The sequence below is a fragment of the Pholcus phalangioides genome, unplaced genomic scaffold (genome assembly GCF_987345545.1).
Source record: "Pholcus phalangioides strain wild (caught in Gottingen) unplaced genomic scaffold, Ppha-v1.0 ptg000017l_1, whole genome shotgun sequence".
Classification (NCBI taxonomy): Eukaryota; Metazoa; Arthropoda; class Arachnida; order Araneae; family Pholcidae; genus Pholcus; species Pholcus phalangioides.
The window spans coordinates 24553287-24569416 of record NW_028301610.1 but is presented as its reverse complement, the minus strand read 5'-3'; the positions used below and the strand labels follow the sequence as shown (position 1 = coordinate 24569416).

General features: G+C 35.9%; 1 protein-coding gene across 1 annotated transcript in view; it reads left to right on the top strand.

Annotated features, from left to right (window-relative positions):
• The window catches only part of LOC149072589 (uncharacterized), a 114701-nt gene that overhangs the window by 90713 nt on the left and 7858 nt on the right, over positions 1 to 16130 (top strand). The window contains exons 2-3 of the mRNA XM_089246941.1: positions 9385 to 9735; positions 15145 to 15406. Of these exons, the coding sequence (XP_089103067.1) occupies positions 9445 to 9735; positions 15145 to 15406 (553 nt within the window). The 5' untranslated portion in view covers positions 9385 to 9444. The remainder of the gene's footprint in view (positions 1 to 9384; positions 9736 to 15144; positions 15407 to 16130) is intronic.

Below are 16130 nucleotides of genomic sequence, written 5' to 3'. Positions count from 1 at the left end.
GAATGTTGCCGTATTCTGATGAAGAAAAGGGTATAAGATATATCAAATATATATTATGTTTCTCATATCCTTAAGCTATTTTAATGAGGCATATATATATATAATAATAAACCTATCTGTTTGTAATAGAGCATTTTGCATCCTAGAAACTTATCGAAAGGGTTGTTTTATTTTGAGAAATATGTTTTATAAAGTGTAAGTATCAAAGCTTGTTATGGCTCCTAGCCGTGATAGAAATCAGTGCTCTAGACTCTGCCACAAAGCCGGGCTACAAGAGATGGTCAAAGAAGCAAAGGCCTGACAGCATATTTCGACAAAGCACCGCTCCAGGCCGTAGCAGGGGGAGGGGGGGGGGCTTGCGGGTCTGTTCCCCACGAAATGTTGTGCGAAAATGATTAAAAAAAGGGAAAAATATGGCCGTCTATTGTTTTATCAATTTGTCCCCCCCCCCCCCCGAAACGAAAGTGGTCCCCGTCCGAACGGAATTTCTGGCTACGGGAACTCTATTCAGCCAATCACGTCCCTTCTCCAACATAGATAGCTAGTTCTTTCTTTCCCGAACCTGAGGTGACCGCTGACAGATGGCGCCTTCATTTGCGACGCAACTCGATAGGTAGTATATTGTTACATGGCGATATGATCGGAGTTGGTACGTGGTTAAATAGTAGTAGTTGTTATAAAATTCGAAATCATTATGTTTGGACTCCTTCAGAAAAAAATTTTCGATCTTCAATTCTATTCTAATACGCAATTTTGTTTTTTTGGAAGCCAAGAAATTTCAATAAATAATCTGATCGCTAAAAAAATTCTGTTTTTAATTAAATTTATTATATATATTTAAAGTATAAAACTGAATTATAGTAATTTCGGGCACTTGTATAGATATTGAAATATTTTATAACTACTTACGATAATTAACACGCGGAATATTTTTGCACACATTATTTTTTCTGTTTAGTTCTATTCGTCCGTTATCAATAAATGCATACACAAATTGCAGAACTTTTCTAAAATTGTTAAATTTTTCTATCAAAATTTGAACAAAAAAATTTCTATCAAAATTTGAACAAAAAAAATTTCTATCAAAATTTGAACAAAAAAAATTTCTATCAAAATTTGAACAAAAAAAATTTCTATCAAAATTTGAACAAAAAAAATTCTATTAAAATTTGAACAAAAAAAATTTCTATCAAAATTTGAAAAAAAAATTCTATCAAGATTTGAATTTTTTTTTCTACCAAAATTTCTGAAATTTGCGATCGTGATCCACCTGTCGTGCGGTTTGAATATTTCAGTTTCTGCTCTCAGTGCATTTTTTTGTTGGTTTAGAAACTAAAATCCTTGATGTTGCATTAAAAGTAGCGTGATTGCACATTTTTGAAATGCCTCGCGGAAGAGCAGTGGAGAAACCTAGACACCTTGTTTGTACCGCTGTTTGACGAACGATCAGCTACGAAAAATAGAGACCCTACAGTCACGAGAATTATCGTAGAGACTAAGGCAACGGGATTGGCTTTATTGGAGAAACAAAATTCCTTTACGAAAAAAACTGTTTGCCCACATGTTAAGACGTCACTGACTCGTTTTAAAAAATTGTAAAAACCAAACGTTTTATTTTATTTAGGACTATTTAATAAGTTAAATTATATTATGTATTTAATAAGTTTTAAGGTATCCGACTACCTTTCTTGTCGCTTTTCTTTAAAATGGTACTGGAGTGAAGTTTAATAACATTTTTAATAGAAAGTGTCTCGAAATGGTGAAAACAGTGACAAATTTTAGTCTGCCTATGACATTTTCTATGAAAAAGTCGTTTTTATGTCAAATTTTAGGCGAGATTCACATGATATTCGAAACACGATTGCAAAAAATTTTGTTAATGAAATGCTTCGTTATTTTCACAGTGCATTTAGCTAGTAATGTTGCAGGTTATGAACCAAAATTTAAAGGATTGCATGATATTTTCATAAGTTACACCCAAATACGTTTATGTACGTGTGAATATTTTGAAATTTCATCCTACATTTCGTCTATAAAACACTGCAATTCAAAAAATATATGTGATAGACCTTAGATTTTGATTCATAACCTCAACAATGTATAGCAAAATATCACATTAAAATTTCGTAATGATGCAATGAATAGATTTTTACAAATCATGTCACAAACTCAAGTAAAATGTCAAAAATAGCATTCTTCGTAAAACACGTTTGAAGTCTTTATTCGCGTATTACTTGTATGTAAAAACGCAACACTAAAGTGAACGTAACTTTGATTGTAAGCATCATATAAACAAAACAAGGCCTGTTTTGTAATCACAACAAATAGGGCTTTTATAAAAAATTAAAAAATTAACATCTATATTTTCTTCCAAAATGACGTTTTCAACGTATTCGGATGCCTTAAGTTTTTACGTTTTTCTTAAAAAATATCAAGTTTATTAGGAATAGCTGATAACTGAGAGTCCGGAAGTTTAAGCACTAAAAATGGTCAAAATTGGAAGGCAAAATTGCACTGGAAATGTCTAATATGGGCACTAAAGAAAAGCATTTATAATTTATGGAAGAAAGAAAAAATAACTATAAAATAAAGTATTATTAAGGGTCGAAAAACTAGCTGATAAAATAGTTGCATTTAATCCGTCTACAGCTTTAATTATGGTTTATAATAACTGCAGTGTATCATGATTTCAAGGCCAAAATAAAATGTTAGTATACCTTCAGGATTAGGTTAATTACAGGGTGACCTTTACCGGACGCGCAGACCGTAGAGAAAATTATCTGTGGGGCTCATTCGAGTTGCGAACAATGCTCGTTTACTTGCATTATTTTGAATAAACATTATCATTTTTATACTTGAAATATAGCTACCTTGTTCTATTATAATAAAAAAAATTTAACTTTTTATATTACCACGTATGCGAGATTCCTTCAAACGCGGGGAACTGTGTGGCCGCATCTGTCGCACACCCCTGAGGGTGACACTGGTCAATTTAATCGAATACTAAATATGTATGTAAAATAAATAGCCATGGTTGTTTGCACTACATTCATGGTGTAAAAAACAAAATGTGAGAGCAACATGGGCCCCAGAACCGTATCTGCTCCTGCCTGAGTTGTGTGAGCCTTAATGTCAACTGATGACCTCCTGGAACAGTCATCGGTCAGTTTTACATATACAGTGCAGTCCAATGCCTGAGCGAGACATGTGAACCATGTGGAGAAGAAAAAATTTCTAATTTACCTCTGCTTTCGTTAACACGGGCTGAGTTCATCTCAAACAAAATCATTCACGTCTAACACCATCCGGTTAAAGCAAAGTTAATGCATAGCAATATCGTTCTCTCAGATCACTTATTCGCGTTAATGGGTTGGGGGGGGGGGTTCTGATGATAATTATAACCGAGAGAATTGGGAAATTTTAAAAAGAGCAATTCTTCTGCTCTCATTGCACTCGAAATATCAAAGTTTTACAGATTATGGCCTCTGAAATTTACTAATAAATTTTAAAATATGTTGAAAATAAGCGTTTGTGAATTTCAAAAAAGGCATTTTTACCAAAAACGTTTTAAAATAGGCAAAAAAAGGTATTTATGGAATTTTGCTTGAACCCCGGGATCTATCTATATATATACAGGGATGAGAGAGGTGTCCCGTAACTCCTAATCAGCATGGGTGGAGATACGGGGGTGGGGGGGCAAATGTGGAGTCGACTGATCTAATTTATAAATGTATATATGAATTGACATCATTAACGTGCCCCCCCCCCCAGACTTCCAAGTCTATCTCCACCTATGCTAATCAGGCCTTTATCTCATCAACCGGTCGTAAAGGAGGTATAGTTACAGTTCAAAAAATTACCAAAACGTATTTAAAAATCACCCTGCATCAGTTTTGAGAGTGAAAGTACAGTGTGCCATAAAGTGAAAAATCTGAATTTTTTTATACGGTACCCCTATTCTCTAACTTCCAATTAAAAAGCTGTTGTCCTGTTTCTTCTGAGTCCAACAAAAAATATCACGTTTCTAAGTGCAATACTCGCCGAGATGTTTCAATTCAAAAATCAATTCAAAAGTTAGGAAAAAAAACCCTGCATAAATGAGGGAAAGGAGCGTTGTCCGTTATAGTTTATCTATCGCCTTCTTCAACGAAATTTCCATCACATTCAAAACAACACACCAGTATCCCTCTTGTTAAGTTATGCGGATGAATTTTTGACTACACTTTGGGCTTTTTTTGTGCATTTAATGTAATTTTTGTATCTCATATTTTATATATTTTTGATAAATCTTGTTAGGTTTCCTCATGCTTCGTTTTATATTTGAAGCTCTTTACACATTCAAAAAATATTTCTTTGTCATTTTTCATTCCATTTTTTTTTTCGCCCAATATTTTTTTGAAAAGGCAGGCATCGGGGAACATGGACTGGCACTTTTAGTGAAATTTGGCCTCTCCACCCTTCAACAACGCCTACTTTTCCCCAAACACAAAGGCCACAATAGGAAAATTTCCTAACGAGGTGGCTGAAAATAGATATCCATAAAAAACATGGGTGTCAAATGTAACTAACCCATAGCAACCCAAAAAGAGCATATATCACGAGAAAAACTAGTAATTAATATTATATAATACACTGTCCACGTAAAAAATTATGCTTCTCTTATCTAAGTATGGACAGCTCGATTCATCCCAATATATGTTCATCGTACTTCTTTTTAATCGTGTCAATTGTGTTAGAATCCACTGCCCCCCGAAGGTGAGTTATTCCATTTATCAACAACCCTATTACACAGAAAAATTACCTGCGACACCACAACCTGCAGTTGTCGCTTACTAAACGATAATGGTGTCTCTTTTTGTCGAAGCAGTTGATTGACGGCGTGTTAAAAACTCATGTGTGAGGTCCATCCTATCCATCCCTTTGAAAATTTCAAACACTTCGATCACATCCCCCTGTGTTCATCCAATGTAAACGCTTTCAAGAAATCAAGTTCTCTTCATAGCTCAAGCCTTGTGTGCCAACTAGAGCAGCGGTTCTCAACATTTCTTGACTCGCGAAGCCCTTTTCAGCGTATAATTTGTATGGCGGATCCCTGTTTGACTCGAGGAGCCCTTTTTTGTACATAATTTTTATGGCAGAACATTGTAGACCTCTCTTATTTACTTGTCTATGAAATTTACTGATTCATTTTATTTTCTTCGAGTCGCCGCGGAGCACCGGTTGAGAACCGCTGAACTAGAGCACGCCCTCAACCAAGTGTGTATGTCCCTCTGTAATCGTAGTCCCCCAAAGCTCCAGGACGAACTAAGCCTCGGAAAAGCGGAAGAATGTGTTTATGGTGTAGGAGAACGCGAGAGACATTCCATTTTGTGTTTTTATTTAAAAAAATCAATATGTGAAGAGCCCCTGCACATTATGATATAAATCGCGCACTCTCAACCTCGCGAGTATCCATGGAAATCCACGTCAAACTAAGTGCCACGGTTTTTATCCTTCATATATCAAACAATTCGGATATTCAAGTGTACCGGCGGACTTTATTCTTGTAAATAAAAGAGCTTTATTCAGCAGTCGCTTTCTTTGGACTTAATCATTTATGAAATCGAGTTGTCCCCACAGTGTCTTTCCATTTGTCCCAACCTACAGCTTTTCTCCTGCTCAAGTTTTTCCTCGTTGAAATCGATATTACCGATATATTCTTGGCCATATGTGCAAGATGAATATCCATACAGTCAGAAAACATAATATTTCCAACCTCGTGGATATGATCAATCATTTTTTTCCGAAGAAGAAATGGTATTCCGCGTTCTTCGCTCATTTATTACTTCGAGTCCTTCTATTCTTTTTTATACGTATTTACTCGGTGTATCAAGAGTTATGAATCATGAATAATGAACACTGACACAAATATTTACAACACTTTCCAGAAACTTGAGCTTGGAATCTGACACTACGTGATCATATTTCAGTACATTCGCAAATAATGTTTCCCTTCTAATTCTAATGTACAAGGTGTCTCAAAATTAGCATGTTCATTTGAAAAATGAATTTAAAAAAAAACAACGGGAAGCGATAGAAATGCGCCATTTGCTGCATTGTGCTTTGGAAATCTGTGAATTACCAGTCGAATAGAATTTAAAAATTAGTTACATATTTTTACAACAGATGGTGCTGTTGTATGAACACTAAAATACGATAATTGTGCAATTCACTTTTTTGCAGTCGCTTTTCTTAATCCACTAGTTGCTGTAACACGCACAGCATGGTTGTAGTCTCAGAACAAAATTCGCAAAAACCCGTAAAAAGCCAGGATTCTGATAATATCGTACTTAAATTTTTGAGACTGCAGCTTGTAAAAAAGTCAACGAACTTGGCAATTCATTTCGAAATTCTGTCCGAAGTCAATTCAGGCCATTCGGCTGAGATGCCATGGGTTTCTGCGAATTTTGTTCAAAGGTATCGAAATATGCACTCCACCTGCAAAAATAATTATACCATATTATTTCTACAAGTGAGGTGGATATGTTGAGATTAGCGCATTTCAGTTTTTTCCAGAAAACATCTGTTGACGAACTTGGCAAATAATTTCAAAATGCTGTCTAATTTAGTCAGGCTATCCCAGCAGAGTCGTTTTCACGGATTTCTGCTAACTTCTGTAAATGGTGAATATATTGAAAATATCGAATTTCCGTTTTTCAGACTGCAGCTATTGCTAAATTTTTTTAACTGATTTTAAAATTACGTACGACTGAAAATTTATTGTTTTTTCAAGCACAATGCAGCAAAAGGTCTATCGCTCCTCGTTCTCATTTTATTCATTTGCAAATTGGTCTGTCAATTTTGGGACACCTTGTACATACAATTTTTTTTGTAATATAAATACGTACATTAAATATATAAAATATATGTTTCCTCTTTTCATAAAAATTAGTTTCATAGCATTTTGGAAACTAAAGGATTATCTTGGATTTGTTCCGTCAATTTTAAATGTCAACAGGGAAGGAAAATAATGTTTAGAAAAATTTTAGTGCATTTCCCGGAAAGAATCTTTTGAAACAAAATAAATTAAATATTCAAAAAATTATTTTCAATTTAACAAAATGGTAGCAAAAAAAAAATTCAATTCTTACCGAAAATACACCTTTATTTATGATACTTCTAATCTTTTCGTTAATGTGAATTCAAATATTATGTATTTATGAACATTAATTAGTATTGCAATATGAATCCCTATTTTTAATTATACTTAGCATTTATTAAAAATTAGAATCAAAAATATTCTCGCTTTTCCGACAAAAGAAAGTTAATCTTCTCAGATTTAGAAATGGAATTAATTATTATATTTCCGTGATAGTGTATCCGAATATTTAATTAAATTTAAAATTTAAATACCATCAGTATTTGCAGACAAGTTGATAAATGCATCGCGGATTATATACGGAATTAATATGCACAGTGAAACTCGATTATAACGACATCGAAGTCACAGTGAAATTTCATCGTTATAAACGAGGTTAACGTGTTCGAGACCTTTTTTGACGAAAAATATAATCAGATTTCAGATGCGACCTCAAATACAAAGCATGAAGGTTTTCCATGATCAGAGTGACCGCATTTGTTCGAGAAAAATTCGGATACTGGGATCAGAAATACGGAAATCGAGATCCGAATTACGGAACTCGGCTATGTTTCCCCCAGATAACAACATTTGAAGGCTTCATGACCCCGCTTGAGGGTAAAATTTACAGAAATCCCATCTTAGTGGGTAACTACATTATGAAATATAATACTGAAAAAGTTCATATTTCCAGTTGCAGTGCCTTTGGCTCGGCTCTGCTTGCCCGTATAACCTTGAACAGCCTTATGACCTGCCCCGAGGTTGAATTTAGAAAAATCATTTCTTAGTGAGTCTCTACATTATAAAAAAAAATACCGCTCAATTTCATATTTATAGCTTCAGCGGTTTCAGCTCCGCGTGATTTTTGTTACCTTTGAACCCCCTTTTACGGGTCAAATTTCGAAAAACTCCTAAGTTAGTATATACGTCATGAAATAAAACTGCTGAAAAAGTTTCATAATCATAGCTTTAGTGGATTCAGCTCGGCCTGGTTTCTCTATATTACCTTTAAACCCCCTTATGACCCCCCTTAGGGGTCGAATTTCGAAAAACCCATTCTTAGTGAGTCTGCGTAATGAAATGGAACTATTGACAAAATTTCATATTTGTAGCTTCAGCGGTTTGGGCTCGGCTATGAGGAATCAGTCCGTCAGGACATGTTATTTTATATATATAGATGAATATTTATATTCCTGCTATTACTTATAAATTATACGAACTACCTCCACTCCCCCCCCCCCCATGATTTAAAGTAATGGGACATTTTTACACAAAAATACGTGAGAAAATACAAAATTGTGGAAATATACAGGAATGTTCCTCACGTACGGGTCATGTCAATATGAGCAGGTCGTAGTGTCAAAACGTTAAGTCGGTTCTTTACCCACAGCGCTACGCCGCTCGGACAAGCTAAGAACTACTTTTTCAGTTGTGGTTGAGGTGATTTTGCTGCCAAAAATCCGTTTTTGAGCGGCTAGGCGTATAACGTTGAAGTTGTGGAACAGGATTAAGGTATCACCAACAAACATTTGATCAATATTATGAGCTTGATTCTAGGAATATATATCTTTAAAAGGGTCATAACCTCTTCGCTCCAGAGTTCAACCTTATTTTTAAATGGTTTTTAATGATTCTTTTTGAAGTTAACGTTTGAGGTACACACACATGAGTTCCTAACTCAAAAGTTGTTGTCCTGTCTCTTCTGAGCCCGACAAATAATATCACGTTTCTAAGTGAAATACTCGCTGAGATGTTCCAATTCAAAAATCGAGGTAAATTTAGGATAAAAAAGCATAAAGGAGGGGAAGGAGCGTTCTCCGTTAGTATATTCAACGACACACCTGTATTCGTAAGGTATGTCAGGTGAATTTTTTACTACTCTTTTGACTTATTTTGAATTTTTGTACATTCAATGTAATTTTTGTATCTAATGTTTCACAGATTTTTGATAAATCTTGATAGGTTTCCTCTTGCTTCGTTTTATATCTCAAGCTCTGTAAATATTCAAAAAATGTTTCTTTGCCATTTTTCATTCTATTTCGTTTTTATCGACGATATAAAAACAAGGTACATTAATATTATTCTCAATAGGAATCATTCCTGATGAACAATTCTTGACTTTATAGCCGAGGTATCGTTATAACCGAGTTTAACTGTATATAATTTTCATTTCGAACGTATATGAGTGTTTGTTTTTTTAGTCAGGTAAGGCCTGTGATAATTTTATCCAGAATTTTTTCGATGTCTTTTTTTTGTTCTCGTTGCAGAACTGGATTTGATCTGATGTGATTCCCCGGCTGCGATTTCTCCCGTTTTGCCATCATCACATGGCCCTTCTTTACAGGTTTACTCGCATCAACGACCGGGCAAACACCGGGGTATTTACATTCATCGTGACTCGATCGGTGACGCGAGACCTGCATCGCGATGCGACCACCAAAGAATTCTCGTTCGGTTACCACAGGTGGGTCGTCAGTTTCAATCGATCGGATGCCAGGATGCTCGGAGTTCATCTCATCCTTAGAAATGCTTCCGCCAACACCAGATGCTACGTCGATTTCGCTTTTAGTCTCCTTAATCGCGAGCATTTCAGCAAGAACGAAACATATTGTGAAAAAGTAAGATTTTTATTTTAAACCACATATTATATATATATATATATATATATATATACACATCAGTTGTGACTTGTTTATTTAAAATACAGTAATATCGCGCTTTTGCGGACACCGGCGGGACAAAAAACTTCGTCCGTAAAAGAGAGGTGACCGTTGATCAGGGGTTTGAAATGCATACTTTTATTATACAAGGGGAAATTATATCATTTTAGGGGTGACCGCATCCGAGGGGGGTGTCCGTTATGAAAGGGTGCACTGTAGTAAATGGTAGGAATTTTCTAAAAGGTAAATTGTGAACATTTGAGAAAAAAATTCTGAATATTATAAGCTTCATAATACTTGACTACCGTAATATCGAAACAGTACTAAGGTAAATTTTTAATAAAAATCAATTTATCCTTACATGCACAAAGTCGGGTTTGACAACTTTTATAAATTTGTATCTCTTATAATTTTTGGCATTACTTAGCTATCAAACTAAACAAAGCATCTTCGTAAAAGAAAATTGATGTAAGTTTCCAACAGTGTTACGTAAAATTTTAAGGGTTCACAGGGTCTAAAAATATATAGGGTCAAACTTGACCATTTTTTAAAATTATGTCTTGGTAATTGATGTATAGGTTTGAAAAAACGTTTTGGTAAATTAAATATAAACCGCAATTATTTTACAGTAATTTCTCAAAGAAATAAAAAAATAACACTTTTCACCTAATCTCGAAATTTTGAAATAATTTTGACAAAATGAATTGAGATAGTTTTTTTAATCCCATGATCACACACAGAGAAAGATAATTGTGAAGCCAGTTGCGCAAGAGGTGGGTTATTCCATCATCGTCCAATCAATGTCCTCAAATTGTCTCTTTAAGCAGTCTTAACAAATAGCATAGTAAAGCCTCATTTACACATCGCTCGGTTATAGGATATTAACGCTTACGCGAGGTTTGGCTTTGGTCGCAATATACATTTTAATGCTAAATTAATGCGCTTATTGGACGCAAAACCTCAATTATACGACGTTGTGACTGGCCTAGAGCTCCGAATCTTTCGAAAAAACGTCATTTATATATCCATCATATGCATGCAATTTTTGTATGCAGTAAAAAAGCGTTGCTGCAACAGTTCTTGTTGCATATTGTCACCGCCAAAGCCATAAAGTTTAGGGTGATTACTGACGTGTACGAAAACAGATGGCCATTTAGAGTGGACACTTAAGTGATTTGTTTATAGCTTGTTTCTGAGAATACTGCAGACGAGGCGAGCCCCAATGAAACGGGTTTCAGTTGTTTTGACGGTCATATGTCCTTTCAGAATTTTTTTTCCCCAATGTTTTCAGCCTTATTCTCAGAGGGTGAGAAAGTCCACACGCATTGTAAGCATTTAGAGGGTACAAGTCTGCCGATTAGAGACACATACGGTACACAGACATAGTTCCTTCGATCATTTCCTGTAGAATTTCCATTCGTTGTAGTGCTTTGCTGAGTCAAATCCACCGGTCGTAATGTAAGAAAACTAAAAGTGCTTTCTCAAAAAAAGAAATATTTTAAGAATTCGACAAGGATTTTAAATTAATGACGGATGCTGCTCTTGCAAAACAGTTGAATATCCCTGTGCCAACTTTGAACACGATTATAAAGCAGAGAAACAAAATCAAATTCGTCAAGAGCACGACTGTTTCCTGCGATGATGTTCGTTAGTGGTGGGGCTAATTTTCAATCGCATTCGTCGTTCTAAAAAAAATCGTGTGCAAATAATCCACTTGAGTTTTGGAGATTGCTTCCTCCGTGAACTGTGCATAGAGCCTATTCAAAATTCCAGACGTTTTTATGCCTTTTCAGCCAGAAATTTCATAGTAATTGCGTTGCGTAACGGATGTGTATATACCTCGTGCTCGCTCACTATGCTACTGAGCATAGATTAGAGTTAGTGCTGTCATGAAGATGATTTAATGCACTGAAAACATCCAAACCCTCTGCCGGTAACAGTTAAAATGCCAACCACCATCACCTTACCCATCTGGGATGAAATCCCGCATTATATGTCATCCCCTTACGTACAAAATGTACAAACTGATGTGATATATTGCCGAAAAGAGGAAGTCCGTGTTTATGTATTCGTGTCATATCCACCGTTGAGCAAATCGCATGGATTTACGTGTCTTCAGAAAGCCAACCATTCGCACCGTTGAATCCTATCCTTAAACGTTTATTTCATTTCTTACAAAAAAAATCTTCACATTTATGTTTACGGATATTGTAAATCTGGTATAGATTTTTTTTCTTAAATTTTGTTTTCTACGAGAGCCGTGGCACGAAACTTCCACCATCCGCTGCTCAGCGTAATAAAAATAAAACAATGGTTGCGTAAATTACATTACACAACAAGGATGCATAATGAGCAATTTCCATAATTTGTCCACTTTTTTACAGTTTTTCGGGGAAAAATTTGTAAATAAATGAAAGTAGGAATGATGTTCACCACCCCCCCCCCCATGAGTTAGGAAAATAGGTGGAGAGAGCTTTCGTAACTCATGGGGGGGGGGAACGCTTGCAGTCCTAAAAAAAGGTCACTGTGTATCTTATAGATACAAGGATAGTAAACGACTGTCAACGATTTCAAATGTGTACAGGGTCATTATAATTAAAGTTCCCGTATACTCTGAGTGTAGTTTTTCTCAAATACTGCTTATCCGGATACAGCCAAATTTTTAGGATATCTTAATGAGACCATGGGAGAGAGATTTATGAAATTAAAGAAAATGTAGTTCGATTTTTTTACCACCAGGTGAAAAAGTGGCTCTTTTTTATTGAATTGTTTCCCCTATGGACTATATATATAGCGTGTATATCAAGTTTCAATGGAATACGTCCTCCAGGATGGGTGCTACGTAGGTCGGAGTAGTGTCAGTATACTGACAGGCGCCCGAGTGGCACTATGAAGGTTGTCGTCAAGGTCCATGGGTTCGAATCCAGCCAAAAGAACATCAGAAAAAAATTCGTTACTTATCGAGCCTGGGGCGACCACCGATAGATGGCGCCTTCATTTCCCACCCATCTCCAATAGTTGGAAATTTCCATACGGCGATATATGACTGTAGTTGGTGCAACATTGATCTGAGCAGTATCAGTATACTGAAACTACTGAAAAGACCTATGTAGCGTCCGTTCCGGTAAACGTATTCCATGTAAATTTGGTATATGTTTATGCTCTATATGGGAAAATGTAAAATGCAATTAAAAAGCTTTACTTTATCCCCCGGTGGAAGAAAATTGAACTACTTTTTTTTGTATTTCATAAATCTCTCCCCCATAGTCTCATTAAGATATCCTAAAAATTTGGCTGCATTCGGATAAACAGTTTTTGAGAAAACTAGTCAGAGCACGCACACACACACACACGGGAGAACGTTTATTATAATCACCCCGTATATCTTATATGGGTCTTGAGGAATTCGCAAGCTCAATTTTCCGTTTTGGCTCGCATTTCCTTTATCAGACACGAACATCGAATAGAACTATATACATTAACGTATACCTCATTTCCAAACTACGGTATTTCGGAATCCAAACTTGACGTTTGTTTTGATTGTTGGCTCGTTGCCAGCGTTTCGTTAAATTTGGTTTTGATTCATGTTTCGCTATCTTTTTACCGAATTATTAGAAACTTTAACCATGTGAGCATGAAAAGTATCTTCTTTTTAAATCTCTGTTCGGTTGAATCGCAGCCCGTGAAAACATGCGAATCTCAGAGAAACTTCCTATACAAACCAGAAGCAACGAACACAGCTGTGCCTTTTCACTGCAACTCCCACGAGAACAAGGACATAGATGTTCAATTTGTAGTGCATTAAACGTGGCTTAAAACTCAAGACCATCCTTTAATTTACATTTTCGTATTTTGATTCAAGGAACTTTGTCCTCGGGACACTTTAGAGAGTACCAATCCCTCTCGTCTTTGCATTTCATAAATTATCAGTCAGCTCCTTTCGAGTTCATTTTCGAGACATTAATTCCAAGTGAAATGTTTTCCTTTGAATTAAGAAGTCCTCTGAATACACGTAATTTAACTCGGGAGAGAAGCGTAATGGCTGCTATTTGTCTCAGGGCATCTCGATTTGCTCATTGGGTACAATGGAAAAATATTCTCTCGATGGTATATCAATCGGTTAGTTCTTATTTTGGCATCATCTTATACGAGTTAAATCAAAACTAATTGCATTGCAAAATGTACTGAACCAACGGGAAAAACAGAATCTTTTCTGATACCTTTTAGAGATTTGAAGACATCTTATATTTATGGGGGATAACGTAATCAGATTTATGTAATTGAATTCCCAACATATACTCTTTTGATGTAAATAACTTCAACGGGTTCCCTAAACCAATTATATTTGCATGTTATTGAATTACAAGCTGTTTCTCTCACTGTACGTACTTTTCCCGTTGTTTTATTCGATTATGAAACTCTTTCGAAAAAAAGATAGTAAATTATTTCTAAAACTTTTTCGGTGATTTTTAATTGATTTTGAAGGTTTAAATTATGAGAATAAATGTGGAAAAGTAATTTTGGAAGTTATTCTTCTCGAAACAAAAGGAGCCGTCATTTTCTAATGCTATGCGGAAGATAAGTACTGTACCGCATATTTTTAGCCCACGGTGTCTTAGATCGGTGTTTCTCAACCTATGGTCATACGACCCCCTCTTGTGGTTTTGGGATATTAAAGGGAGCCACGGATTAAAATCAAATGAATGGGGAATTTTCCGTTTATTACAGGTGGTTAGGAGGATACAGAGAGATTTGAAAGAAATTGAATATGAAGAAATAAAGGTGTTTGTGAAATTAAATTATGGTAAGGGAAGTGACTAAATTCAGAATCCAGAACTGCCCATACAACCAGTGTCCTTTTAACGCATGGACTAATGGGATGTCTCTAGGGAGCCCTTCATGGTCAGATCTAGTATTATCACCTGCGAAAGTGTATGTAAATATGTAAGCTTCTACTTTCAGCAAATTTCAAGTACGGGCAACCAGAACTTCTCTTTGCCCGAGGGCCCATGATGTTGAGACAGCTCTGTACAGACCCCCTCCTCCCCTTCCGCAAGACGAAAGTTCGCCGAGCTCAAGTCCAGGGCGGTTATTCATACAATTTTTGCTCACTATAAAATTTCTCAAAAAAATCATTTAAATAAGTACAGGAGGGTCTCACTCTTGGATGAAGGTTGGAGGACCCTGGATAAGATGAGGACACGAGAAGAAAGGGGAGTAAAATATAGTTCAAATTAAGCCGTGGACCAAATAAAATTTTCAAGCACTGTCCTCGATGGTATTAGTTTTTAAGATATATGCTTCTACGGATAAAAATGTTTTCATTGTAATTAAAATGTTTTGTTATATCTTTGAATTTTTCTTTAGCAATGCCGTTTCAATGCTGATCAACCAGCACAAGGTCCTGCTCGTTGGGTCCTCGTTAGCGAGCTGCACTCACGCAAGTTCTCAGACGAGAACGGTGAATTCCTAATGGATCTCACACTTAGCAACCCTCTGACAGTCTTTGAAACTGATGTACGAGTCTCTCATTTCCCATTTACCACATCTCATCATAAACATGGAGTAGTTGAAACCCCTTACCTGCTGTTCGGTTCGTTCGAGTGGAACGTTACCGTTTATCCTCAAGGTAATGTGCATCTCGTTCTGGTTAAAATGTAAAATGCTCAAATGAAGAATCAGAATAATTTTATTGCTACCACACTACATTGGTTTAGACTTGAAGTGCAACTTAATATGGTCCTTTCTGAAATTATGGAAAGCCCTTGGCGATGCGTGTCTGTCATTCGCGAATAATTTGCAGGACCATCTTGTGACATCCACGTTCTTCGGAATCGCTATTGATGTGCGAAAGTTTTGGTCCTGCAGATCCGATTTCTTTAAAGAGCATCGAAAAATCGCGTGGATCAATATATCAAGGCTATATGGCATGAGCAAGATGCATTATATATATACTGGATCGAATATTGAGAAATGAAAGTTCATCCACTTAGAAAGCTTTACCGATAACGTTCATAAACGGCAATTCTGAAGAAGTCGAAGAGGATTTGAAAGGGATGGGAAAATGACGGATTTCAGCAGTTCTCTTAAGAATAGTATACACGCTTTTGTCTAGTGTATAGGAGGCAATAGGGACCATTTCAGAAAAAGCCATATCAATCTGGATCCCGACCAATCAATTCTGTGATCATAAAAATAATTCACGTCCTTTTTTCACTAGCTGTCCTAAAATTTTTGAATAATCATTCAAAATACAATAGCCGTTCTCATTTTTATCATTCAATGAAAATAATTAAGACTAAAGCTTTATCTATGCTAGCTTTATCTAGCTACGTCAGCGCTGCGCCGTGCCG